The following is a 25,172-nucleotide window of genomic DNA, read 5'->3' as shown; positions in this document are numbered from 1 at the left end:
CAATGGTAGTCTCTTCATGGTCAGCTGTCGGTCTCTCTTCGGCCGTAGCCTCTGCTTTAGCTTGTTCCTCTCTTGGATTGGCTTCTGAGGTCTTCGTGCTCACTGTCCCAAATGTTCGTGTTCTTTCTGCTTTTGGTTCTTCAGTCACGTTTTCTTTTGTTTTTATTCCGAACATTATTCCCAATTTTTCCGTAAAAGATGTCCTCTTTACTTGAGAGTCTTCTTTCACCGTTTCTTCGGTTTTGCCTATTGCATCTTCCGCGTCATCTATCGGTGAGAACTCTATGGGTTTCTGGTTCGGTTCCTCTGCATTGGGCATTGGAGTTGACTCTGTCGCCATCTTCCTTGTTTCATCCACACTTTGATCGGGTGTCTCTAGATCAATCTCGATGGTGGGTTCTACTCGCTCCCCTTCCGTGCCCTCTTTTGCCCTGTTATCCGCTGTACTCCTTGTGCTGACCATGTTAACTGAAAAGTTCGTCTTCGTTATCTTTGGGCCCGTTGATGTCGTTCCGCGCAGCGATGAATTATATTTCGTGTTTGATCCACTTGACCTTTTTTCGAGCACCGGTACCCTACTGCGCCTCACTATTTCTATTTACAACTGCTCCTATTTACAATTTTATTATATACACGATTCTATTCTAAGGGTAAAAAAAAATATTTTTTGTGGTAACAAATTCTGTACAACGTGTTAAAAACCTTATCCAATTCTCTTTCTAAAACCTCCGAAAAACTTTCCTTAATTTGGTCTTAACCGTACCTATTTCGATTTGTCTTATTCTGTCTTAAGACACACTTGTTGTGATTCTACTTCAATTTTTATACCGTCCCAAGACTATTCGTCACTATCACAGTACTCTCCGCTAGTGTCCTAAGACCCTTGTACCAAGACTACTGTCCCAAGACTAGTGTCCCAAGGCTAGTGTCCCAAGACTACTGTCCCAAGACTACTGTCCCAAGACTAGTGTCCCAAGGGTAGTGTCCCAAGACCAGTGTCCCAAGGCTAGTGTCCCAAGACTAGTGTCCCAAGGCTAGTGTCCCAAGACTACTGTCCCAAGACTAGTGTCCCAAGGGTAGTGTCCCAAGACCAGTGTCCCAAGGCTGGTGTCCCAAGACTACTGTCCCAAGGCTAGTGTCCCAAGACTACTGTCCCAAGACCAGTGTCCCAAGACCAGTGTCCCAAGGCTAGTGTCCCAAGACTAGTGTCCCAAGACCCTTGTCCCAAGACCACTGTCCCAAGACCACTGTCCCAAGACCCTGTCCCAAGACCACTGTCCCAAGACCCTGTCCCAAGACTACTGTCCCAAGACCCTGTCCCAAGACCCTGTCCCAAGACCACTGTCCCAAGACCCTGTCCCAAGACCCTGTCCCAAGACCCTTGTCCCAAGACCACTGTCCCAAGACCCCGTCCCAAGACCACTGTCCCAAGACCCTGTCCGAAGACCACTGTCCCAAGACCACTGTCCCAAGACCACTGTCCCAAGACCCTGTCCCAAGACCACTGTCCCAAGACCCTGTCCCAAGACCACTGTCCCAAGACCCTGTCCCAAGACCACTGTCCCAAGACCCTGTCCCAAGACCACTGTCCCAAGACTGCTCTGTCCCAAGACTTCTTCGGTACTGTCCCAAGACTCGTCACGGAGTGTCTTCCTCGTTGTAGGGTCTTCTTGAATCACCGTACCTTGTACCACCACTCAAGCTCTAGTAAAATTTTCCCAAAAACCCTCTCTTAAAAGCCAAATGCTGACCCCCCTCTTCTTTTTGGTTGTTTCTATTTCAATGTAGGTGCGCAGGTATCTTGTGATCACCTGTTCGTATAAAACCAAACACAAATCCTCACTAAAATGCAACAAAAATCTAAGTAAGAAAAATAATAAAAACAGAAAAATGAGCCCACCTGAAATTCAAAGGTGACCAATGTCTACCTTTCGTCGAAAAAAATGTCTGGTACCTAATTGCCACGCGTTTTCCTCCCCCCACTAGTGATCTTGTGGGGTTTCACAAAAGCTGTTTATATCCGGTCCCCCCTACCAAACCAACCAGCGTACCAGTCTTAACTCGAGTTGAATTTTGGATCTCCACCTAATATTACCAACGCGTGTTAATTTCTAATGTAACTAAGTCAACGATGTCGACTAATTAGTTACTCTAATTTCCCCCTTTTTACAATTTACAACCGCCAACCTCTAACTTAACCAGTCCCCCTTCTAACCTCCCCCCTTTCTAGCCCCCCTTCTTAAGCCTAAAAATTACTTTAAGCGCCGGGTGCTAAACCTCTCAAGAGAAAACCGTAGACCTGTTTCCAGGCCTGCTCAAGTAAAAACGTTCCTCAAAACTGGGGGATTTCGCTTATCCAATTTTACACTTATCTCCTATAATGTAATGTGGATTCTAACGATACCCGTTCTGCCCAACTTGAGAACTCGAGAATTGCCAAATCCTTCTTGGCTGCTTTCCCACTCGACTGGTCACCTGTTCCAGTCCAGTCTCCTATTGGTTCAGCTCAAGTGTCCCTGAACCACTTTCCCACTCGGCTGGTCACCTCTTCCAGTCAAGTCTCCTATTGGTTCAGCTCAAGTGTCCCTGAAGCACTTTCCCACTCGGCTGGTCACCTCTTCCAGTCAAGTCTCCTATTGGTCCAGCTAAGTTCCAAGCTATCTGAAAACCCTTGACGACGCCCCACTTCGGGCACTTTATTCAGTTTACTGGTTTAAATTGCTAGGTTGATCGAAACGATCGAACTTGTAAAACAGTATGGGTATACTATTTAATTAATATAAAGGTTTGATCCAACTAATCTGGTGTCAAAGTCACTGTCTTTTTTCGTTTTATGGTTTTTGTTCCTTTTTCTATTCTTTTTTGGTTTTTGTTTTGCTTTTTGTCTTTTTGCTCGTGTTTTTGTCTCCCTAGTTGCCCCCCTTTACTCGGTTAGCTAAGCCTCGTTCGGAGAGCGTACCAGGAAATTTTCTCGAGTTTTCTTAAAAAGCTATCACGGTACAACCGGAAGGTTTGCACGTTCCTGTCGAACCGTACCGCCGGTACTCTAGAATGGGCATTCAGCCCGAAGCTGTCTCAAGTGGGTTCGACTCCGTAGTCTTGATGTCGTAAACACCCAGGAGCGCCATAAAAACACTATGTAACATTCGTCTACTGCAGTCACACATGAGGCTTAAGAAAAATAGGCCCTATAACCACTGGCTCAAGGGTCAGGGACACTATCTCTTGTGTTTTTCTACCTCAAGAACGGTCGGAGCCAGTTCGGTTCGCTTGTGACATGAGACTACGACCCGTTACAGCTTAAAGGCTACTACTAAAATATCCCCCCACTCTAGAATTAGAAACGTCCCCATACTTAGGTCTCTAGATACCCAAAATACATGAACGCCGTTAAAAACCGGGTTGGAACAATCCGTTAAGTTACTTTTTATTAGACAGTGTAACTTTGATCCATTTCAGATGGATCAACCTAAAACTCGCCTTACCTCAACATAACAATTATAAAACACACTCTAGGAATTTAAATTTGTACTCACATAGTAGCACGCTCAAGAAGTGGGAAATAATCCAGTCGGTAACTAACTCAAGAATTAAATAACGTAACTAAATGAGTCTAATGTTTTATAGTTTTAACAATGAGAACGAGTTTATACTCTAGACAATAGTTTTCTTGTGAACCATTAGGACACTCAAGCTGTCCAACTTTCCACCGAAGGTTCACTCTAGTCCAGTTCCGAATAATACTCCAGTCGTTATAATCCAATTCGAGGGAATGCTCTCGTCTCTGTCACAGATGGGACAGCTCTACTCTCGATTATTATAGTGATGGAAATTGCGAATAGCAATTTCCTACTGCTTTTTCTTGCGACTTTCCCGCGTTTTTGACTCAATTGTTCTGAAATTGTTCTGATCTCTTTTTCTGATTTTCAGTTCTCGCGAGAAAATCGTGCATGACAGGTTCCATTCGAAATTTTGAAAAATTAAATTTCACTCCAAAATCAAGTGTTTTTTGCTTCTCTCAAGGTCAAACTTCCAAATATGACCGACTGGCACAATCTCGTGTCGAGTTGCGTGTTCTTATTGAAGAAACGTAACCCGTATCGATTTTAATTGAAAAGGACTTAAACACTTTCATCTTCTTTTATCATTATCACTTCCATATCTAGAAAATTCCAAGGATTTTGACTGGAAAACATGATGAAGGGACTCATGACTGTAACCTCGGTTACTATGATACTTTTGACCTTCTGATTACCTGGTAAAAAAGGAAAAAAAAAGAAACGAAAAAATTAGGCTAAAGCCTGCCATATAACAATTTTTGAGCAGAAAAGGAAAAACAAGATAATTTTCAACCAGATAGATAACATACTTGTTCAACAAAGAAGGAGACAGGCGCTAATAAACGCGAGAAGCTATATCAAGAACCACATAGACACGGATCACAGAATGGTGACAACTGTGATGCATTGATAACTTGACTATGAAGGAGGCAAGCACGCACGAGTTCAATGGAAACGCAGGGACCATATGCTCACTGAACTCTCTGATAAGCAGAAAATACTGAGAACGAAGATTTTTCCGTCAAATAATCAGCGAAATATTACAAAAGGGAAGAGAGAAAGATGCTATTTATTTAAAATGATCAAAAAGAGGAAGGCAGAGATCACAGTTGAAGAACTAACCAGCAGCGCCGAATACATCAACAACACCAAAGACGCTGCAAAAGTAGCCCTTGCTCTCAAAAAGTTGTTCAGCAAACCGCAAAGTACTGAAGAAATGCCAAGTCTGAAGACACTTTCCTATCACTATAAGGATACTTTTTCACAATGGTAAACACCAAACAACCGATAATGACAAAGACATAGGCAGGTTTAACCCCATCACCGAAGAAGAAGTCATCAAACACATGAAGAAGTTGAAGAACAAGAAGGCTCCAGGAGCTAATGGAATCAAAGCAGAAGACCTGAAGAACATGAAGGCCTGTCAAATAGCTGAAAAGCTCAATACCATGCTAGAAAACAGAGATGAAGGTTTGCTACATGGTTTAATTGTACCTGTCCTGAAACCTTCGAAGGAGGCACATAAACCTACAAGCTACCGGCCAATAACCCTGTTATCAGTGTTGAGAAAACACTATCAAGAATAACAATGGGGCGCATAGGCGGGAAACTAGAAAAGGTCATGAGTTACACCCAACATGCCTACTGCAAGAACAAAAGTACCACAGACGCGATGTTAGCGCACAAACTACTCATACCAGGTAGTATTAAGATAAATTTCGAGACCACCGTGGTTGGTATAGACTTGTCTAAAGCCTTTGACACGGTTTGACACAAGCAAATTACTGGAAATCTTGGAAGGAATCTTAGACAAGGTGGAATGCAACATGAGATTTCTTCTTGGAAACACGACTCGGGCAGTCAAAGTTGGGAAGAACACTAATGACACGTTCAGAACTAATGTAAGAGTTCCACAAGGCGACATTCTCAGCCCCAAACTCTTTACTTTGTACCTGGACGCCGCTCTGAAAGAGGTAGATAAAGCACGCGAAGGTACCCAAGATCACACTTTCGCTCTACCACGTGTACTTCTACCTCCTCATATAGAATATGCCGATGACGCTGATTTTATTTGCAAAAATTCAGACTGGGATCGCAAAAATTGACGGCAAGAGTAACCTAACGAAGAGCAAAAAGCTTGGTTCAATCCTTGGCGACACTGCAGACATCAGCAGACGAAAACTGCTGTCCAACATTGCGCTGAACAAGTGTAAACCTGTCTGGAAGAATCCCATACGTCACCATCAAAAAGAATATAAGTACCTACCATACGTATCTTATATCCATATCCACCAACAACTGTTTCACGTGGGCTACGAACAAAGGCACTGGCAAAAAACAAGACGTTGTACTACCCAAAAATTATTTCCAACAAAGAACTGTACTCTAGAACAGGAGAACCGAGTTTATCAACAGTAGTGGCTGGAAGTTGAAAAGCACAAACCAGCAACGTCAATATATGAGCACGTGAACAAACTTATTAAATAGTTCCTCTTCCCTCGTTCAAACTGTGTGTTTTCAGAAAAGTTGTAGCTAGGAACAAGAACGCCTTATTCGAAACGAAAAAAGTCCCGTCCGTTCCTAGCCGTGGATGGGTGAAAACCAATGAGATTTCACATATTCAAGAAATCGTCGTCGCAACACTTGTTGATCGGAGACTCACAATTGAAAAATCTAACTTTCCCAAATTTCAATATCCTCAGCCTTCCTGGTGCAGGTATCGCGGATGTTCTAAACTTCCTGCCCCGCAAGAACGAATACGATATTATAGCTCTATTCATTGGTGCTAACGATCTATTTACGAAAGACAAAAAAGACTCAACGAGAACACCCGAAGACGTTGCTGAAGAATTATCCCAACTTGGCCTACGGCTGACAGAACGTTGCCATAAAGTTTTCATTATCGCTCTACCACCCAGACTCGGAAGACCAGCCCGAACGGAACGTGTAAACGATATTCTTCGCAAAAAGAAAGAACTCTGGCGATATCGCGGTATATCGAAAGGAATAACCACCAAAACTGTTCTATCTTCCGACGAAGTGCATTTAACAACAGCATCGCTTGCGAGTCTCCAAACGATTTTGAAAAAGAAGATCATCTACAAGAAGTTCTGTGTAAAAACTGATAGCGAGGGCTACTCGAATATATACCACTGCGGCAACAACACTTGTCGGTGTCATCATTTTCACAGAGACTGAATTTTCTATTGATACCCTTTAGGTATCGCCAGATTTGATGTCTTTGTGAATTCACATCTATAAATAAAACCGTTTTCTCCCGCTAGTCATCAAGTACCCTTAAGGTCCCAAACAACTGTTTTCATAACCCTAATACTGATACTTCAGTCCTCAATCGGCGCCCTTTAGGTACCACCCTGAGGACTCGAGTACACTACCTAAACCTTCATCCCCCAAACACAGTTTCCACAGAGATAAGAGGACGCAAACATAAATAAAACTGAGAATGTCAAAAGACAAAAAACCTTGCAAAACATGCAAGAAACCCATAAACGAAAATGACCCAATATACAATTGCATCACCTGTAATTGCTCTATGCACCTTGAAGTTGTCTGCACTGGCCTCTCGACCGTTGCACTCAATGGAATACTGGAACTTGGGAACAACGCACTACTGATATGCAATACCTGTTTGTCCAACGGAAAAAGAGATCAAGTAATCAGAAGCGCAGCATCACATGACAAAAGTGAAAACATCAAAAAAATTGAAGAAGAAATTTCAAAACTAAGTAAAGTAGTAGCCGAAGTCTCGACAAAAATGGAAAATATTAAAGATCCCATCCAAAGCCTGCCAATAGCAGAACAGGGTAAAACCTGGTCACAAGTAGCGGCGCAAAACATAATCAAACCCCTGAGCAAAGGATTGAGAATAAGAGGGGTCCCCGAGATCAAGGAAAGAGATGGAAGAAAAAGACTTGACCATGACTATGATGAGGTAAATAAAATCATGAAATTCTTAAACCTCGAATGCAATATCACTGATCTCAAGCGTGTGGGAAAGTTCAGCGAAGAACGAGCAAACCACAGAACTATACTGGTACGAGTAACCTGTCCAAGAGAAATAGACTTGATACTATCATCAACACCGGCCCTGAAAAATTATGACAAAAATGTCTTCATAAGTAAGGAACTCTCAGTCGAAGAAATGAAACTGGAAAACGCCATCCTGAGAGAACGTAGAAATCTCATCAGCAGTGGTAAAAACCCCAAAAATCTTCGAATCAGAAACCTAGAACTGCATGAAAAAGTAGACGACACCTGGACGAAAGTTACAATTAAACCGGAGGAAAACAGCACAGTTCAAACTAGAAATGACAACTGACTAGAATCGCTGAATGTTATGTCATTCAATACACGAAGTATACTGGATATAAATAGACGTATAAAACTTAGCAATATAATACTATCGAACGATTATGACATCATTTGCTTAAGCGAAACTTGGTTAACTGAAAATATCCCTGACAACGCGCTTTTTCTGCCTGCACACATAATAACTAGATGTGACAGACCTACCAACTCAACAAAATCGAAACACGGGGGCGTGCTTATTGCTGTTAAGCAATCCCTAGCTTTCACAAAACTTGAAATACACACTACGGACTGCGTTGGACTCCTCCTTAACACTCCGACACCTCTCATCCTATGCTGTATCTACAGTGCCCCGAACGAAAGCAAATATAAGCTATCCACAGATGACTTCAACAAACTATTGAATCTGCTAACTGACTACTCAAATGAATTTCAATGCCCAAATATTTTATTGGTTGGTGACATCAACTTCGCTAATACGCATTGGCAAACCTTGCAATCAACCCAAAAACACGAACAATTAGTACTGCAGACTTTTACTGATATGAACTTTCAACAGTTTATCGAACCCCCTCATGACCAATTAGATATTGTCCTTTGCAACAACCCCGACATTATTTTAAACACCACGATAGACAACCATATGAAAAAACACTTCTCACACCAAGAAAGAGAATTATCAGACCACAACCCTTTTCTAATCACGATATCATCTCTTAAGCTGATAGCACTAGAAAAACATCTCACGATAGCACTAGAAAAACACATGAAAAAACAGACCAAACACCGTATGAACCTAGCACCTTGGATCACACCTGAAACCTCCAATATTATCAAAAGACTCAATACAGCATCAAAAAAGTAGCCTTTAAAAATACTCATACCAATAACCTCAATCTTGAAAGACTTAAAAACCTTGTAGATCATTTATCCGAATTAGATCAGAAAAATTTCGAAGAATCAACTTTCAAGGGCAGAAATTTCTCAAAGCTCCAAAAATACTTTAAAAGCATACGAAAAAACTCAAGTACTCCAAAAACAATGTACTGGAATGAAAAAACCGAATCAACAGAGCACGGTAAAGCTAATATTCTAAACAATTACTTCGTAAGCGTTTTTATCATTAAACAGAATGAAAACATTTTACCAATAGCTGAATTACCTGGCTCAATCAAATGCTTCAATTTCTCTGAAAATGAGATATACGACATCCTTAAAACATTAAACCTCCAAAAAGCAAGAGGACCAGATAGACTCGGTAACACAGTCCTAACCAATTTAGCAGATAGCATAACTCCATCTCTAAAACTGATTTATAACACCATCACCAACAAAGCAACATTTCCAACGATCTGGAAACTTAGCCAAATCATCCCAACTTTTAAAAATGGAAACAAGCAATCGGTCACAAACTACAGGCCCATCAGCCTGCTAACTGCAGTATCCAAAGTCTTAGAGAAACTGATCTTCCTTAAAATCTCACCAAAGATCTTCTCGCAAATCCATGACAGCCAATTTGGCTTCTGTCCTAAACGATCGATAACTCTGCAAATGCTCCAATTCCTCGACAAAATCTATGATGACTTTGATAACCCTAATATCAAGTCTCTACAGGCAATATACTTAGACTTCGAAAAGGCTTTCGACAAAGTTCCTCATGACTTGTGCATATATAAACTCAATAAATTTGGCATATCAGGAAACGCACTTAAACTATTAGCAAACTACTTAACCAACAGAAAACAGCAAGTACGAATAGGTGCGGCAGTATCCAGCCATCTTGAAGTTAGTAGCGGCGTACCTCAAGGCTCACTGTTAGGGCCAGTATTATTCATTACATTCATCAACGATTTACCGTCATCACTCACCAACTCGTGCTATGGTTACGCAGACGATTATAAAATTGTTGCAACGAACCCTTCCCTGCTCCAACATGACCTAATCACGATCAACTTATGGTGCAAAGATAATTCCATGAGTCTTAAGTTGAAAAAATGTCACAATATAATATTCAAAGACCCCCAACTTGACCTAAACATGTATCTCGGTGACCATATACTTGAAAAAACCTGTTCAGAAAAAGACCTTGGTATACAAATAACCAACAACCTAAACTGGTCAGCACACGCAAAAATAAGAGCCCAAAAAGCAATAGGCTGCTTATTTTTAATTAAAAGAAATATTTCAAAATCAGCGAGCTTAAAAATGAAACTGAACTCCTACTGTGGATATATAACCCCAATCGTGTCATATGGCTCACCCATATGGAAAGCAAATAAGTGTGAATTAAAAATTATTGAAGATGTCCAAAGAAAAGCTACACGTTGGATACTGTCATGTAACAACATCAACTATAAAGACGGACTGATTAGATTAAACCTGCTTCCACTGTCTCTCTACCACGAAATGCAAGACATTCTCTTGCTTCATAAAATAATAAACGACCAATACAACTTCCATTGGAGACAATTTGTTCAGTTCAAAGAATCTACAGCCCCAACAAGAAGATCAACGAAAAATAACTTAGCGCATAAAAATTATCATTACGAAAAATCGAAAAGCAATTTCTGGCACAGAACACCTATACTAGTAAACAAAATTTTACAGACTCAGGAAGAAGAAGACCTGTTTGCGATGAAATACGAAAGACTCAAATCAAGCCTCAAAAACGTTTTCTGGATATATTTTATCAGTAAATATGAGGAAAGTGTCCCATGCACATGGAGAATAAACTGCTGCAATAGCTGTGTAAACTCAAAGAAACTATAAAACTCAGTTTAAAACTCCCAACGCGGGGCATTTTAGCCCCATGGCTTTATGTCTAAATCCTTGTTTATTATTATTATTATTATAGGAAAAGAAGAGGACAGAAAGCTGCAAATATTTTTTAAAACTTTCAGAAAAGACTTCGAGTCTGACGACTTCCAAATGTTGGAGCGGCGAGAGATGTCACGGACATTATAACTTTAATGATTTCTTGTAGATTGATTGATTGAATGTACCGTTAATGTCTGTAACATCTCTGGGCACCGGGCCTCCAATATCACACTCTCCCGGAAATAATGTCGTTAATTTTCTGATTTCATGGCACGGGAGGGTTCGGATCCGTCCCGAATGTCCCAGTGGACCTTCCGTTTACACGATCTTCCAATAAACACCCTATCGAGCCTTGATGTCGCGATAAGAAGCTTCGTTTTTTCTTCTATTTTTCGACTAGGTTCCGTCCTGTAATCCAGTTGTTGTTTTATTTCGTTTTTTCCTGTCAAAATGGCCGTTTTTTGCATTTCTCAGAAATTTTCTAGCTCGAATCGAAACCTTTGAAAACTTAAACTTCTAGAACATGTTCTTTTTGACGTGCATCGGCAAGCTTGACTGTGCCAATCCGGGGGAATGGCACAATTCGATCTAAATCGACCCTTCCTAATCCGCTCTTTTCCACAATTAGGATCGTTAATTGTCAGAATTGCTAATTCGTACGATCCTACTCCCTGAAAAAATACGTTCGCCGAACTATAAAATTCGTTTCGTCGAACAGTTTTTTGGCGGCTTTCTGGTCGAATGGTACAATTTTGTTCACCTGTTCAGCTTCAATTTTTGTTTAGTTTATTTGAACAACAACAACAAAAAAGAATTAATTCCCTTATTAAAAATAAGGCAAAATTTATATGCAGTTTGTTTTATAATTTTTTTGTTAGCTTTTAGTTAACCTGGACTCTCTGAGATCTATTTTTATGTGTAAAACATTGTTCCTCCCCAGTTTAAATGGTCGGAACAATTAACAAAAATTCGGGATCACTCGTTTTTTTTCAGAAAATTTATGGTTGAAAACAAACAGTATCTGCTGATTGTAGTGTCAGTTCAAGCCGGTAAATTCTATGTTTCTCTGAGACTATTTTATCATATTAAATTGTTTTTTCTATTTAATCAAATCAGCCTTCTTCAGGTCGTTTTTTCCCCAAGAGAAATCGTTGGAAGCTATGTGTAGAGGCAAAGTTTGACGGGGAACACCTTTCCACGGACCCTGTGGATCATGTAGACACTCCAGAGATTGGCACTGAACTTGCGTGGGAAATTGATAAGAAGTCATTCCGGCAGCATCGGTGAGATAATCGTAGTGCCGTTCACATAATAACACAAGCCAGCGTAGTGTTATATTTGGAATCCACAATACCCAACTCGCAAATGAAAGTGCTTATTTGGTGGAATTTATGGTGCATAGCCTTAAATAGCATCTGTTTTGTTGGTGGTACGTGTTTTCCCTTCAATTCGCACATATGGCGTAGAGGTAAAGCTCAATCCTGCGAACATAAAGGTACGGGGTCCGAATTCGGCCAATACCTGTGTTTCTTAAGAAATTTTTCCTTTTGACAAAAAATCTTCGTGGGGCTTTTATTTGTCTGCTTGTTTTCTGTAAGTTTTGTTGCCAAAACCCAGAATTTGCCTATGATGTAAGCGTTTGTGGTAAATTTCACAATTATTTCAATGTATTCTCGTCCTGTGCGAGGAATGTCGTTTCAAGAAAGTTTCGTGATGTTCTTATATAATTTGGCAATTTGTTATTAAAAATAGTTGGAGCCCATTATGAAATTTTTACTACTTTTCTTTAAATCATTTTTGTTTTCAAAAGAATGGAATATTTTGCGTCTTCTAATCAATTTTTTGATTTTTATTATTGTTAAAAGTTATTACTCTTGCGGTTAGCAAGCGTTATCAAATCGGAAAGTAGACCTTTTTTTTCGGTTTAACAACTAGGTTAACAAAATCAGATGGATCACTTATTCAAATTCAATTTTAGTTATTAATGATCATATAGGCCATTTTGATGATGCTAGGGTACCATTTAGGCGATTTTGATGATGCTTTGGGACCTGAAGCCTAATGAAAGTTTTTCACAAAATCTTTCTGGGCTCAACTGGTGCCTGCTTGTTTCCAGCTCTTAAGTTTTGTTCAGTTGCTAATTTGAATATCAAATGTTTGGCTTGGCATGTTTGCCTGGAATTCATGTTTGATAAAAACAGGTTTTATGAAAATGCATGGGATAGGATTTTTTATATATTTTTTGAGACGCTTGGGATGTTTCTTTCATTTTTTCAAAAACTAACCTACCAAATATAAAATTTTGGTTTTATTGAATAGAACTGATTTCAAAAGCTCCCTTCTATAAGCGGCTACGCCGAAATTTTTTACTCATAAAATTAGGTCCCTCGGAATAGTGAAATTTTTGATTTTTTGATTCCTTTTAACTTTTCATAACTAACCTCCCAAACCTGACGTTGTAGATTCAATCGAGATAACGGCTTGATTTTTTTTGGCGATTTTGAAAGGTAAGAGAGTAGAACAGACTCTTATAGAGAAGCACCCACCATCTGAACCAATTGATGAGAACTAGATTACACTAGTCTCAAATGAAACAATTCCTTTCCATCCATCGATGTTTCATCAGAGAAACGGTCAACATATCAAGAAAGAAGCCATGAGAACGCACAGATCTCATGGACCATCTAGCCTTTATGCAAATGAACGGAGACGTATTTTAACACACTTCGGGAAACAATCAGTCGAGATTTCGAAAACATGCTAAAATTGCCAAAAAATTGGCTACCGAAGAACTAAATCCAGAACTAACAGAACCATATAATGCATGTAAATTAATACCCTTATAAAAGAATCTAGGAGTAGGACCCATAGGCATAGGAGAAGTTATGCCTAGGATAAAAGTACGGACAATAACCAAATGCCTAAAAAGCGAACTCATGTCGCTCGGTTCAAACTATCAACTCTGTCTTGGATAAAAATGTGGCATTGAATAGGCGATCCACTTGCTAAGAGATCAATACAGCAAACCCTCCGCCGATGCTGTTTTACTGATAGATGCCGAAAACGCTTTCAACTCGCTAAATTGAAAGCTGGCATTGAAAAACATCGAAAATACCTACCCATCTCTTTTAACAGCAATTAAGAACTCCTACTACAATCCATCTAAACTGTTCGTTAACAAAAAAACCATCTACTCTCAAGAAGGGACAACCCAGGGGGATCCACTAGCAATGGTCATGTACGGTCTAGCCATATTACCCATCATAAGACTTTTATCAGTAGACAACGTAACCCAGAATTGGTACGCAGACGACGGAACCGCATCGGTACATAAAGCAATCTACGAACCATCCTCGATAAATTTGTATCAATGGTAATTTTTTTGCTACCATGTTAAAGCATCCAAATGCCAACTCATTGCCAAAGATGATGAATTCGGTGAAGCTGAGAAAATCTTCGAAATTACAGGAACCAATGTAAAGGCAGGGGCCCGAGTGCTTGATTCAGTTATAGGAACAGAATCTGAATGCAAAAAATTCCTCGAGTTTCAACAGAATGAGCAAATCAAAGTTTTGAAAAAACTTAACGAAAATCGCTTAAACCTCCCCCGAGAGCGTTTATGCCAGCTATACTAAAGGATTTCAAAAAACTTTCATTTCTTACCAGGACAACGCCTAGCACTATAGAAAAATCAGAAGTATGTGAATAGATTATCGGTAAAGACCCATTGAACCCCGAGTTCCGTGAGATTTCTTCCTTACCCCTTAAAATGGGCGACCTTAACATCAAGCTGCCATCCGATCATGGAAGCTATCTAGAATGGTCTTAGGAAAGATCACTAGAACTGGAATCTCAAGATCCTCTTACAGCAATAACAGCAAGAAAAAAATATGAAAGAAAATCAAAAAATTGAAAACTGATAAAATAAACCGAAAGAAAACAAACATCATTAACTCCTTAAATAAAACAGATAAATACGCAATCGACCTGACCTCTGAAAAGGAAGGCTCTAACTGGCTCAACGCTTTACCATTAAGCAGATACAACTTCAACCTGAATAAATCAGAATTCAGAGATTTTACTTATTAAGATACGGATGGGAACCGACCAAAACCCCACTCACATGTGCACGTGGTGCTAATTTTAACTTGACACATGCGCTACACTGCAAAGGGTGGTTACACACATAAGACACAATGATATTAGAGACACATTCGCCAACCTCATGAACGAGGTTTGTCATGACGTTGCGATTGAGCCGAAACTTGAGGCGTTGCAAGGCGAAAGCTTTGTCAGCAATTCAGCTACAACTGAAGATGAGGCACGACTTAACATTAAGGCAAACGGACTTTGGGGTTCACGATTTAGCCGCGCTTTCTTTGATGTGAAAATAATCAACCCTCATGCCAAAACATCGCAAAAACTGCATAAAGACGCGTATAAATATCACGAAACGCTGAAGAATTCCAAATATCAGCAAAGAATTTTAAACGTAGAGCAGAGTAGCTTCTGCCCGCTAATTTTCGTATGCAATGGGGGCGCTGCTCCAACAGCCACGCGCAAGATGCAGCGACTAGCCGAAAAACCAAGTGAAAAAGACAATAAAGGCATCCAGAATCGATAAATTACATAAGAACTAAAAATAAGCTTCGCTCTCCTGAGGAGCTCTATACTATGTATAAGGGGGAGCAGATCGCTGCGCAAAGTTCAATTTATCGATAACTCCATTAGCGCTATCTATTACAGAGGAAGGATGGCTAAGATAAATTAACATTACGACGATGCATTTAACGCTGACTTATGACTTCATTGATAAAATGATATAGTTTGCTGATATATATGCATTTTTTAACGCTGGTATGACCCTATCCAGCTTGTGCACTTACCGTAACTAAACGGAAGGCCTCTTTTGTAATCTAGTTTCCAATGGAAATCGAGAATATGGGTAGTAATACGCTCCTCTGCACTAACGGCTTTTCACATTTTTTTTCACTCAAAAAGTCATCGTCCTCTGAGAAGTCAATTTTCTGATTTTTTGAGCGTTTTAAAACCGATTTCTACCAAAAAATACCCTCCCGTATCTATGATGTTGGGTTTAATACAAAAAAATGATAGTAGAAAGCTCCTTTTATACGCGAGTGCCCAAGTTTTTGACAAAAAAGTTAAGGCCCTCGGAGAAGTCCAAATTTTGGTTTTTTGACTTTTTTTGGACTTTTTTGATTTTCTCGAGAATTACCTTGTCAAACCTCAGTTTTGGATTCAATCGGAATAAGAGATTCGGCGAACTTTTTCGGTATAAGCAGTCACACAACTTTTCAACTCAAAAAAAATAGCGTCATCGGAAAAATCAGTTTTTTGATTTTTTGAGCGGTTTTTTGTAAACTTTTTTCGAGTTTTACTGAAAAATGCGTCCCATATCTGAGATTTTTGGTTTTGGCAGGATTTGGGTTTAATCGAAATTCTTCTGCATAAAAGATCATCCAAAAATATACACAAAAAGTTATCGTCCACTGAAAAGTAAGTTTTTTTTTGTTTTGAGCGTTTTTTTCTAAATTTTATCAATATTACGGAGAAATACCGTCCCATATCTGAGATGCTGGGTTCCATCCAAGGAAAGGGTTGTAAGAAGCTCCTATGCATGCGCGACTAGGATCAACTTTTTGGAATAATTTTTGGCCCTCGGAAAAGTCAAAAACTCAATTTTTTTACCGTTTCCTGAAACATTTTGATTTTTTCTCGAGGTCAAACCTGAGTTTTTCGGTTCAATCGAAATAACAGGTTGGATGAATCTCTTCTGATCAAGTGGCTACGGATATGATTTGAACAAAAATCTATGATTCTCGGAAATGTTAACTCTGATTTGTTGACAGTTTCTTGGGCTTTTCTCGATAACTATCCCGCCAAATCTGATATCATGGGTAGTTGTAGGACAAAACAGGTTTTGTTGATAATTTGCTACGCCCAGTTTTTTAAGAAAAAAATATGGCATTCAAACAAGTGAAGGTTTGGAAACTCTGACAGTGTTTTGGAAGTTATGACTTCACTTGAGAAATACCGTACCAATTCTCAGGGTAAGTGTTCAATCGAGAAACCCGATTTTAGGAATCTTGTTCTTTACCAGCCTTAAAATCAAGTTTTTGAACTTTGACTCGTTTTCTAGAATTTTTAAAATTTTTTCTCAAAAATAACCCTATCAAATCTGAGTTGAAATTTTCAATAGAAAGAAGCGGTCGCGCGAATTTTTCCTGCAGAGAATTGTTCCTGAGATTTTTTTTAAGAAAAAGATTATGCCTATGAAAGAATTCCAAATCTCAAAAAATTTCACTCTTTTAACAATTAAGGTTTTAAGGCAAAGTTCAATTTTTGAGAAAAACGATTTTCGTCCCGCATGAGTATAGCACTTTCAAAAAGTATCAAACACGTACTCACTGTTCTTCATCGAGACATAAAAAAATTTTGGTTCACCTAATATTTTTCATTTTTTAATATTTTTTCTTGATTGCGTTGTATTGCTCCGCTTCGCCTCTTTTCTTGATCGCTCCGCTTTGCCTCTGTGTGAATATTTCTGTAATATGGCGTAAAAGTGTACCAATATTCCTCCTTCACAAATGTTCCAGTTAGATAGAGAATGGCTAGATCGTACCTTCTTTTGTAACATTTTGAATTCTTCAAAAAATATGAAATATGTCGCTGTTTTTACAATATTTTACGCTGTAGTTCTGGCACATTTTTTTATCGCAAGTGGCGTGAAGCTCTGCTTCTCCGTTAGTTTCCTTCTTTTCGTAGTTACTAATGATTATTGAATAAAGGGGGATACCACCCCTTCACCAACCAAGCGGTCGACTCTCTCACCATCCGTTGTCGGCCGACCAATTCTAAAATTTTTCTTATGTGCGTTCGACGCCAATATATACTAATTTTGAGGGGAGCGCGCGCCAAAAAAAGCCAGCGAGCTTCCGAAAAGTGTCTAAAAATGGCATTTTTGACCTTTTTTTCCCAAAAACTTGCCTGCGACGCAGAAACTTTTCTCGAAATAGGGTCTCTAGTGTTCTGGGAACGCTCACAATGTCAATTTGGTCGGCCAAAAAAAGTTTTTTAAAATTTTTTGAAAATCTGCCCCCTCGAGAAAATCCTAAATCCGCTCCTGTCTGTATATATATCTGAAAGCACTGTTTTTGAGTTCTGGTTGATGATATTGAATCAAAATGTAAGCTAATAGGTTTAACCGACTAATCTTTGTTTTTCAGACTAAACCGGACTCCAATAAAGTTGCAAGTTTTTGCAGTAGATGTAAGCTCACAGCAAAAGGAATTCATTGGCTTGGTCATGATTGATCTGAAGAAGGCTGACCAGAAACCTATGGTACAAAACTAATATGAGAACCTCATTAGAATGTTTTTTCTTTGGTTTTTTCGAAGTTGAGTTTTGTTTGTAGCAATCGCAATGGTACCCTCTTCTCAACTGCTCATACTCTAATTCGAGGCCTGAAATAAAAGTGGGCATCATGCTAGAGAATGAGAAAGTAACACAGGCGAACACGAAACCAGAGAAGCCTGCAGTGCAGCTGCGATCACCGACAGGTTAGTTTGCTCAAGTGTTGCTTTGTGCCGAGAAGCGATGGCCGAGTGGGTAAGGCACGTTTCTCTCATTATGAGGCTCGCGTGTTCAAATCCTGGTAACGGTTGGATGGTTCCGAGTGTCATCCGGCTCCTCAAGGTGGCTTCTTCGGTTATGGCGAAATGGATCTGACATGCCCCTCCCCAATGGTTGATCCTTCATGCCTACTTTTTGAAATGCCCTCATGTTACTTTGCTCTAAAATGACCTTTCCTAGACACCCATATCGCCGTCAGGGGCTTTTTAAGCTTATCGTGGGGTCAGCCAACATCAGCATACTAGACGGCGGCCTACTACCTAGAACAATAATAACTGATTTGATCAAGTGAGACCGTCTCAACGTACGTCGACGAAGTGCTGTAGCACTAGGTGGAATGAGCTGAAAAAGATAACGATTATTTATCCGGATGTAAAAACAAGGGGCGTCAAGAAGGGCCCTAACACCAACCGCATGAACTGTATTTAGATGCAGCTCATAAGTACAGTTTTCAATGCTTAAAAAACGCTCGCTTGGCCATTCGTATTTTGAGAGTTTTTTGTGGTATTCCCTTAATTGCCTCTGCACTGATGCAGTGGTCAAAGTTTTGTTGACATTTTTTGATGATGATGAATGTATTTTAGAGCAAGATGCAAATGCTGCTCGGAAACTAGTCGGCGATAGTCCTACAATTTCAACCGACAGAGATTTCTCATCAAAACATACGCTACAACACGAGCAACAGGTGTCTAGTATACCCTCAACAGATAATGATTCACTGCTTTGCTCAAAAGTAACATGGGTCAATTTTTCTAGAGTGATCGTCTGCCGCAAGCTCCACCATTTGTTATGCCAGGATCACAAACGAATAATCATCCTAACCTGGTAAGTTGCATATCATTTTGACAACTGCGACCGCGCACAAAGAACAAATCGAATAGTTGTCAAAATATTGGTTTATTTAGATGGCGTTTTTGAGCTATTGCTGCTATTAAAGAGAGCTGTTAATTATTGAAAAGTCTTTTCGATTTATGGTGTCAAAAATATTCCTTTTTTAAACTGATATTTTTTATAGCTAAATCCCGAACTGTGTCAGATGATACACACATTAGTGGGGTCATCTTCTCACAATAATAGAGGGGAAACTAAGCCGATGGGTGGACGAGGAGAGCAGGGTTTGAACAATGAACAGCAGCAGCAAACAGAGATAGAAGGCGACTGTGTTGGTAGACATGTGCAGATAGAAGACACTGATGACTTGAGGGCCACTAGCGAGTACCAAGTGGCACTGGAGTTGCAGCTGTGGAAAGAGCAGCAACAGCAGCTGTTTCTAAATCAGGTAATATAAAGTATCCAATAGATTACTCAATTGAAAATAGCACACCATAATCTCAGTACACCATAATCTTGCCAAAATCATCATTATTAAATCGGAACATGCATTTTTTCAGGTGTTTAACAACTTGTTTAAAAAAATCATTTGAATCATTTTAAATTACTTTTTGATTTCGTCAACAGCAGATATATTTCGAGCATGTCTGCATTGCCTTGAACGAACGAACGATTTCTAGTTTCGTAATTGGAATTAAAGTTTTAGATTTCCGAGCGGAATAAAAACTTTACCTATTGATCCAGTTTTCTCAAGTTGGGTTCATGTTATAAAAAAGCGCCAGTCATAAATCGCCTGTCAGTTTGTGTTATTTTAGATGAAGGTGAAGGAGAGTGAGAGGATGAAGGCGTTGTGTGAGGAGTGGAAGCGGAGAGACATGGAGAGGGAGTTGGTGTTGAAGCAGAAGATGGCAGACACAGCAGAGATGGAGCACAAACTGCACACAGCCATAGCTCACATTGAGAAGAGGGAGAAACTACTCACTAAAAATGAGGCACAGGTGAGTGAAGTTGATGAGGCGCTGGCGGGATACCGAGTTACCAGCTAGTTCCCATTATAACCAATTCGGAATAAAGACTTGTCGGCCAGGGGTTTGCAGTAAATGAGCGTATGCTCTTGCAATGTTTTATACCAATTTTATATAGCAAAAGGTTCAATTGAGTATGCTCGCTTGTCTGTATTTTAAGCGCTTAGCTCAAATCTCGTCTTTAATGCACGATGATTGGTAAATTTAATTTGCTTTGTAATTACGTTTTTCTTAGGCGATTTTCTCGAAATTTGGGGAGATATGTTTTTTCAAACCATTCTAAAACGGCCCTCGAAAAATGGGTGATATATTACAATAGGTGGTTCGTTCAATTTTAATAGCCAGATCGCTTTTTGTTATAATTCGCACATTATTTATAATTTGTTTCGAAAGCCAAATTTTTTGGCAAAAGAAGTGTAAATTTTGACTGTTTCATGCATAATAGTTGTGAAATTGAATACATGCTGTATACTCTAAATTAGCACCTTATGTAACATATGAGGGGAGAGTGTTGGGTAAGCGAATGGAAGTATTGTTACGGCGGTGTGTTTAGTTGGAACAGCAGAAGGTGGAGTTGACACGGGAGTGTGAGAAGAAGAACTCTGAGATGAGTGACGCATGTGCCAGGATGGAGAAGGACTGTCTCCACAAGATAGAACTGGAGAAGTAAGTGGCAGTGGTCGTCAGTATTATCTTACTTGTAGCCTCATTTCATCTCTCATTCAAACTATATTTAAGTACAATCGACTCAAATTTTATATGAGCTTCTTCGTACACTGGCCAAACGGGAAGTATTTTCGGCCTGAAAAGTTATCTGGTTCCAAGAGTAACCTTGAATTTGGACTGTGAGAGAAATATAAAAATGATCTCTTGAGGCAAAGCTTAAAAGTATACCAACTGTTTCCTGGAATGTAGCCGAGCCCAATTTACAGAAGCGGCATCAGTGTAACACGTGGCCAAATAAATTCCCTCCGTCAGATGTTCTTCTTCCTTCTGTTTCTATTAGGGAGAAGCGTAAGTTTGTGGAGGAGGAGTTGGCCAAAGTGAAGAGTGAGTTGTTAGGGGCGGAGAGGAGAGTGCGGGAGAAGGAGAGTGAGTTCGAACACTTCAGACAGCAGCTGGATCTCAAGCCAGAAGTCAGGCTTCAAGCACAGATCAACGTCCTCACCTTAGAGAAGGTGAGTGGGTGGGGTGGATAAACACTTCTTTAACAAAAGCGCCTTTTCAGTCTATGAAAATCTTACTGCATTTGAAATCAATCAACTTAATTCAAAGATGTTTTTTTGATTTTGAGCAATACATTTTGAAATATAAAACAGAAGAAAGAGTTGCTGTGACAATCTCGAATGTTTTGAGAAGAGCCTCAAAAAGCAAATCGGTTGATTACACTTGTGATCAGCATAGTGTGTTATTAAGAACTTCCTTTTTTCTAATTAGATTTTATTTTTTAGATTTCCGAACAGAGTTAAAAATAACCGTGAGGCAGCAACTCGTCGAAAGCGACAGTTCGCAGCAGGCCTTACTTTTGGTTAGTTTTTGCGGAAAAGTCAGTGTAACAGACTTTCGTATTTTCTTATTGAAAAAATTGAACTTAGTTTGAAAAACATTTTGTTTATTTGATTTCTTTCAGTTCATTACCAGTTTTCCAACAGTGCACTGGCTAAGTGCTTGTAATTATATCCGTTTCACAATTTTTCAAAGCCTATCCCCATTACAATTTGTAGCATGTTTTCTGGCCGTTTTTGTTAATCCTCAATTCTAGTTAAGAGTAATGAACGTAGTGAGTACTCATAAAGGTCTTGCTGCTTTTTTTGTTTTATTTTATTTTTTCAGGAAAAAGTCTTTTAAATTTGCTCTTGCTCAATTTTGATTTTCCGCGGTTTGACTTTTTATTTTTTCAAGTTCAGTGCATTTCTATTGTTAAAAGGAAGGCAAACTCCACTATCGAACAGCAAATTTGTAAAGGTCACGAAAAACGTGATCGACTTCTAATTTCGAAAATGGAAATTAATTATCAGATTTCCCAGCGAAATAGAAGTTTTACCTATTGATCGAGTTTTCTCAAATTGGGTTGATTTTAACAAAAAAGTGTCCATCATAAATTGTTCTACAAAAGAGCTTTAAGGCCATCTATTTTTTTCATGATAGCAGATATTTTTCGAGATTTCGAACTTTTTCTTAGATAATTAATTTGCTTGTCTGTTTAGAGTTGTTTAAATAGCAGTCAAACATGGTGGTTTATAAACCAGCCCAAGTATAATCCAGCCGAAAGTACGTAATTGTTATTACACAAGCAAAGCTTGTAGAATATTGGTGTTCATTTTGAAAGTTGTCTTTTTGATCAATAACCAGCTATTAAGTACAGTCAATGCTAAGAATGTTAAAATTCAATTAGCCTTTTAGCTTCAAGGTAGCATGGATCTGTAGCGTAGAGGTAGGGAAAGAGACCCGCAGCATGATAAGAGGGTTCGAACCTGGGCAGGGTCGGATGTTTTAAATGAACTTTTTCGTATACTAGTTAAAATGCGTCCGCTCTATAAATTGAGGCATATTAGTTGGTAAATTTCTTTTTTTTTTCAAATTGACTGGTAATGTTAACGCGCCATAATTTGCTCGCGTCACCTGGCAATTATGTAGACTCAATTGGCGTGTGTCACTTGAGAAATTTGTAGACTCAAAGTTTTACTCATTTAGTTTTTCCCAGTAGCGTTTTCGGTCATATTTTTTCTTGCGTATGCAAGTGCAACTTCGCCTCTGTGTTGACTTTCTAATCAGCAGTTTTCGTGTATTCGGTTTTCACTTAAATCGCTTAGTGTGCTTGATCACCTCTTTCTCTTTGCAGGTGGAACTGGAGCGGAAAGTGGAAGCGCTGTCCTCTAGCAAGACCCATTACAAGCAAGAGTGGGGCAGAGCACTGAAGGAGTTGTTCAAGTTGAAGCAGACTATCCAGACCCAACAGGAGGCGGAGTTGCGGAAGGAGAAGCAGCAGCTGGAACACATGCGACTGGTCCACATGGCGGCCGAGGAGAGGAAGTTGGCCAGCAAGGAGAAGGACGAGATTGAGGAGCTCAAGCTGGAAATCACAAAGTAGGTTCTGAACTGAAGCAGTCAATAGTGTTTTTCCTAAATGATTTTTTTTTGTAATGAGTTGTGAAAATAGTAATCGAGTCTGTTCCCTTCTCGAAAACGAATAAATTATGGTAATTATTATATCAAGCTAATTAAAAGACTTTCGTTTCAATAATCGGCTTTAAAAAGCTGAAACAAAAGATTACATCCACATAACATCTTCAGAGTACACTGCATTTTTCAGTGCGTTGACGCGATGTTTCTGACTAGAGAATTAATCTAGGATCCTTGGCGATTTTTCTCAAGTTTCGCATTGTCGATGCTTATAGCTAGGAAGCGACAAGAAGCTAAGTTTTCCAAGCAGGAAAAACATCAAACCTCATTTATACGGCGGAAATTTACAAGTTAAACAACAAACTCTTTTCAAATTAAATGAGAGTTATTGTTTATTGAAGAATGTGTTTTTAGAATCGATTGTGCCTCGGAATACTTTTTGGCACAATTGTCCGTTTTTTTTTCTATGTTGGTGTATAAAGGTTTCATGTTTGATCTTAGCGTTTTATGCTAAACTATGTGCTAACTGCATTTGTTCTTAATGCAAGGTTATCTGGGATTAGATGCTTATTGATCTTCCAAACATTTCAACTGTTGTTTACGTTAAACCTCAAATCTCCCAGGGATCCGTTGTTGTTATTGCCCAGGAAATTGGCTCCGTTTTCCTGACTTAATACCGAATGCAACTAATAGTACCAATGTAAACGTCTTCATTTCTTGGTGGTTACGTTTGACATGCTTTTAAGTGTTTTGCAGTTTACTAGAAATAGCTCATACAAAATGTAGGTGTTCTTACATGCATTTCAACTGTTTAGATTGAAAGACATGCAATCTAGTGGCAAGTCAGGCAAAGGAGGTCAAATGAACTCAGCAGGCGACGGTGCACCTGACTTTTTCAACCAATCAAATGACGAGTTGGAGAGCCACGTGACCAGACTGATAGAGGAGCGAGACACTCTGTTGCGAACAGGAGTGTACAACTCATCCGACAAAATCATAGCCGACTTAGACAAACAGATTCGTGATGCCATTGCTGCTAAAGTGTCATGATCAGAACAACCTCAACTCCAAAACTCTGGTCGAAACAGTTTCTGGAAACAATGCCTTATAAAGGAATCCAAAACCAAGAATTGAATTCTTCTGGGAATATTTGAGAGGATTGGCTTTGAAGTTTGGAGTCTTCTAGTTGTGTATTATATGTACAGTCTTGCAAACTAACTCCTTGTTCTTGCCTTTCGAAGCTTTCCCTAAACTAACAACTCTTAGCTTTCTTGAAAGTTAACACCTCTAGTGCCTCACAGAACCTAATTGAGTGAAGTTTACCAAAGGTAGACTCTTATTTTACTAGTTTTGCTCCAATGTTTTGCTCCGGTCTCTCTCTAGTGTAAATTTTGTACAGATTTAGTTTGGATTTTGTATTTCTACCTGCTGTTAGTTTTCTTTCTTGACTTAATTGAACTACTTCTCTGGATCGCTTTTTACCAACCACTATCTGAGGAGAAAATTCACCCTGATTTGTTAGATTGGCTGCGAAAGCAAATTGATATAATTCAATCAACTGATTGAAAAATAAATATGCTCAAGTTCACTAATTTTTACACTTGCAACAGTTGCTGTCATTTGAAAACACCCAAATTTTGATTCCTTTCATTTTTTTATTAAGGCGAAAGCTACCAAATTTTAAATAATTTATAGAACAGCTCTAGAACTTTTGTTTGTGTAAAATAGGACACGAGTTTGCTGCATTCAAAATAGCCTCTCAAAATAAGAAAAATAAAATCAAGAAGTTTTTCATATTTGAGCAAAAGGACAATATATTGAAAACCGATTGAAC

General features: G+C 39.2%; 1 protein-coding gene across 1 annotated transcript; it reads left to right on the top strand.

Moving 5' to 3' along the window:
- Positions 1-6,038: 6,038 nt before the first annotated feature.
- LOC134846127 (centrosomal protein of 120 kDa-like) lies at positions 6,039-24,807 on the top strand. Its single transcript, XM_063863349.1, has 13 exons — positions 6,039-6,047; positions 11,700-11,755; positions 11,833-11,989; positions 17,954-18,068; positions 18,142-18,286; positions 18,944-19,044; positions 19,116-19,184; positions 19,375-19,638; positions 20,006-20,188; positions 20,769-20,881; positions 21,222-21,393; positions 23,058-23,302; positions 24,154-24,807. Exons 2-13 carry the CDS (start codon positions 11,707-11,709, stop codon positions 24,386-24,388), a joined length of 1,848 nt encoding a protein of 615 aa, XP_063719419.1. The 5' UTR covers positions 6,039-6,047; positions 11,700-11,706; the 3' UTR covers positions 24,389-24,807.
- Positions 24,808-25,172: the final 365 nt, after the last annotated feature.

Source organism: Symsagittifera roscoffensis, chromosome 5, assembly GCF_963678635.1.
Source record: "Symsagittifera roscoffensis chromosome 5, txSymRosc1.1, whole genome shotgun sequence".
Classification (NCBI taxonomy): Eukaryota; Metazoa; Xenacoelomorpha; order Acoela; family Convolutidae; genus Symsagittifera; species Symsagittifera roscoffensis.
Note: the sequence above shows the minus strand (reverse complement) of the source record. Positions and strands in the feature narration are given on the sequence as shown.

What these genes read in the sequence shown, in the direction of transcription:
- LOC134846127 (XM_063863349.1), top strand. Translation starts at nt 11,707, where the DNA reads ATGGTTGAAAACAAACAGTATCTGCTGATTGTAGTGTCAGTTCAAGCC. An exon ending in CGCTACAACACGAGCAACAG is followed by an intron (nt 19,045 to 19,115) that starts GTGTCTAGTATA and finishes CAATTTTTCTAG; the next exon opens with AGTGATCGTCTGCCGCAAGC. An exon ending in TCACTAAAAATGAGGCACAG is followed by an intron (nt 20,189 to 20,768) that starts GTGAGTGAAGTT and finishes CGGTGTGTTTAG; the next exon opens with TTGGAACAGCAGAAGGTGGA.